The sequence below is a fragment of the Polypterus senegalus genome, chromosome 14 (genome assembly GCF_016835505.1).
Source record: "Polypterus senegalus isolate Bchr_013 chromosome 14, ASM1683550v1, whole genome shotgun sequence".
In the NCBI taxonomy this organism is placed as follows: Eukaryota; Metazoa; Chordata; class Cladistia; order Polypteriformes; family Polypteridae; genus Polypterus; species Polypterus senegalus.
This window is the reverse complement of record NC_053167.1, coordinates 134034685-134037214: the sequence shown is the minus strand read 5'-3', so window position 1 is coordinate 134037214 and position 2530 is coordinate 134034685. Positions and strand designations below refer to the sequence as shown.

Here is a 2530-nt window from a genome sequence, read left to right as displayed (position 1 = left end):
TAGCGGTACCTTCTTTTAAATTATAGCACCAGATCTGCTAACAACACGTTTCCCTCGATGCCTCGTGGTCTCGGGGTTGATCTATCCGATTGTTTCCTCCTAAATTAGGGGGATTTTGTGAAAACAGAAAGCACACTCGTCAGGTCTCTTGTTACGTGAAACGCGCTGCTTGAGTCTGCACGGTTCTCACCAGTCTAATATGAGCGGCTGAGAGGCGTCTCACTGGAGACTTTTACAGAGAAATCCAAGTGTGTTTGTTCGAAATGGCAGAAACCGCGCCAGCAGCACCCGCTCCGGCTAAAGCGCCAAAGAAGAAAGCGAGCTCGAAGCCTAAAAAGACCGGCCCTAGCGTCTCTGATTTGATCGTCAAGGCTGTGTCGGCTTCAAAAGAGCGCCATGGGCTCTCGTTGGCTGGGCTCAAGAAGGCTCTTGTCGCCGGTGGCTACGATGTGGAGAAGAATAACGCTCGCGTGAAACTGTCCGTAAAAAGTCTTGTGAGTAAAGGCTCTCTCGTGCAGACAAAAGGTACCGGGGCTTCCGGATCGTTTAAAATCAATAAAAAACAGTCAGAAGCCAAGGTGAAATCCGCCAAGAAAAAGGCGACACCGAAAAAGAAGCCAGCGGCGAAAAAGCCCGCTGCCGCCAAGAAAGTGAAGAAACCGGCAGCGAAGAAACCCGTGGCAGCTAAGAAAACTGCTAAGAAGCCTGCAGCAGCAAAGAAAGCCACCAAGAGTCCTAAGAAAGCGAAGCCGGCTGCAAAGCCCAAAAAGGCTGTTAAGAGCCCGAAGAAGGCCAAAGCAGCAAAGCCTAAGGTGGCCAAAGCGAAGACTGTAAAGAAGGCAGCACCGAAAAAGAAGTGATCCGTTTGCATCGCCCGATAGTTGTACACCAACGGCTCTTTTAAGAGCCCCCACACTTTCGAGAAGAGCAGATCTATTTTTAATGCGTTTTAACGTTTGATGGCGCTTGTGCCTTTACTGTGACATGTCTACGTGGCTTTTTATGTTTAGGGGAGGTTGGTTATTCTATACTTGCACTGGCATGGAGACGGCAGGTTCCAGCGTTTCAAATCGTTGCATACAGTTTAAGTAAAACGCCGAGAATGCGCATTTGCAAGGAGTGTGGATGGAGCAGTTCCCCTCTACACTAAAAGCAGGGCGTATCTCTATTTGGAGTATTTATACACGCATCTTCTAATCTTGTGCAATGCGAGAATGTCAAGTTTACCGTTGGGCACATTAAGAGGATTTGATCTTTTAGTAAAGAGCTTGTGGTGGCTCTTAAAAGAGCCTTTGGTTTCTGGACTTCTGTAAATCGATGTTCATACTTAAGCGCGTTCCCCACGAATGCGGCGAGCCAGCTGGATGTCCTTCGGCATTATGGTCACCCTCTTGGCGTGGATGGCGCACAAGTTGGTGTCTTCGAACAGTCCGACCAAGTACGCCTCACTGGCCTCCTGCAGAGCCATGACGGCGGAGCTCTGGAAACGGAGATCGGTCTTGAAATCCTGAGCGATTTCTCTAACCAATCTCTGGAAGGCAGCTTGCGGATAAGCAATTCAGTGGATTTCTGGTAGCGACGAATCTCCCTCAGAGCTACCGTGCCGGGCCTGTAACGGTGAGGCTTCTTCACGCCACCGGTAGCAGGAGCGCTCTTACGAGCTGCTTTAGTGGCGAGCTGTTTTCGGGAGCTTTACCACCAGTAGATTTACGGGCGGTCTGCTTCGTTCTTGCCATTTCGACAACTTTAACAATATTACACACTCTGTGGAAACAGAAAACGAACAGAGAAACACGCGTGCACGAATCGCTTTATATTAAGATCTTCTCGCCTTCTAATTGGGTGAAACGTATGGGGGCCGGGTTCTCTTTTAGGCTCTGCCCAGAAGTCTCCTTTCGACAGTCCATTTTAAAAGCTCGGCGCGCAATTTGAACGGTGTTTTGTTCCCGTCTCTTCATCTTTTCACGGCTTTTACTGTCAGCTCTTCATAGAAAGCTAGCGCATTAAACGCCTTTTACTCGCCTTTATCGCTGTGATTTTTTTTTTTTTTTTCCCCAGCCAACCTTAATTGGAATGTCTTCCTATACATTTTGTTACGGCTATAACGCATTCAAAGAGCGCAGTCGAGAGAGAAAGTGAACACAATTGAGTACAGTTGTTAGATTAGTGACAATTTCTGAATATGAATTTAGGAAAGATCTTTAGAAAGAAATGTGGAAGCGATTCAGAAATGCGCAAAGTACACAGTGTTCTCCTATAATGCTGGAGCATGGGAAAGGCGCTATATGAATAAAATGTATTATTAAGAAAAGGACAATCTGAAGCTTAAATCAATGTATTAAAACAAAAGAAAAGTGTTAGAAACTTTTCTTCTTAATCCTTTCACATAATGAATACTAGAAACTATTTTCAACATCACTTTAAATAAGGGAAGAACATCCATCCGTTTTTCAAACCCTCTTAATAAGGCTAGGGTTTAGCCATAGGCTGGAAGCCTATCCCAGCAGTCATCAGGCACAAGTGAGGAAAA

At 46.3% G+C, this 2530-nt stretch overlaps 1 protein-coding gene and 1 pseudogene across 1 annotated transcript; one reads left to right on the top strand and one right to left on the bottom strand.

Moving 5' to 3' along the window:
* The first annotated feature begins 220 nt into the window (after positions 1-220).
* On the top strand, positions 221-911 carry LOC120514631 (histone H1-like). The gene has a single exon (XM_039735126.1). It carries the CDS (start codon positions 264-266, stop codon positions 858-860), a length of 597 nt encoding a protein of 198 aa, XP_039591060.1. The 5' UTR covers positions 221-263; the 3' UTR covers positions 861-911.
* Positions 912-1271: 360 nt separating this feature from the next.
* Positions 1272-1890, bottom strand: LOC120514651 (annotated as a pseudogene).
* Between the last annotated feature and the right edge of the window lie 640 nt (positions 1891-2530).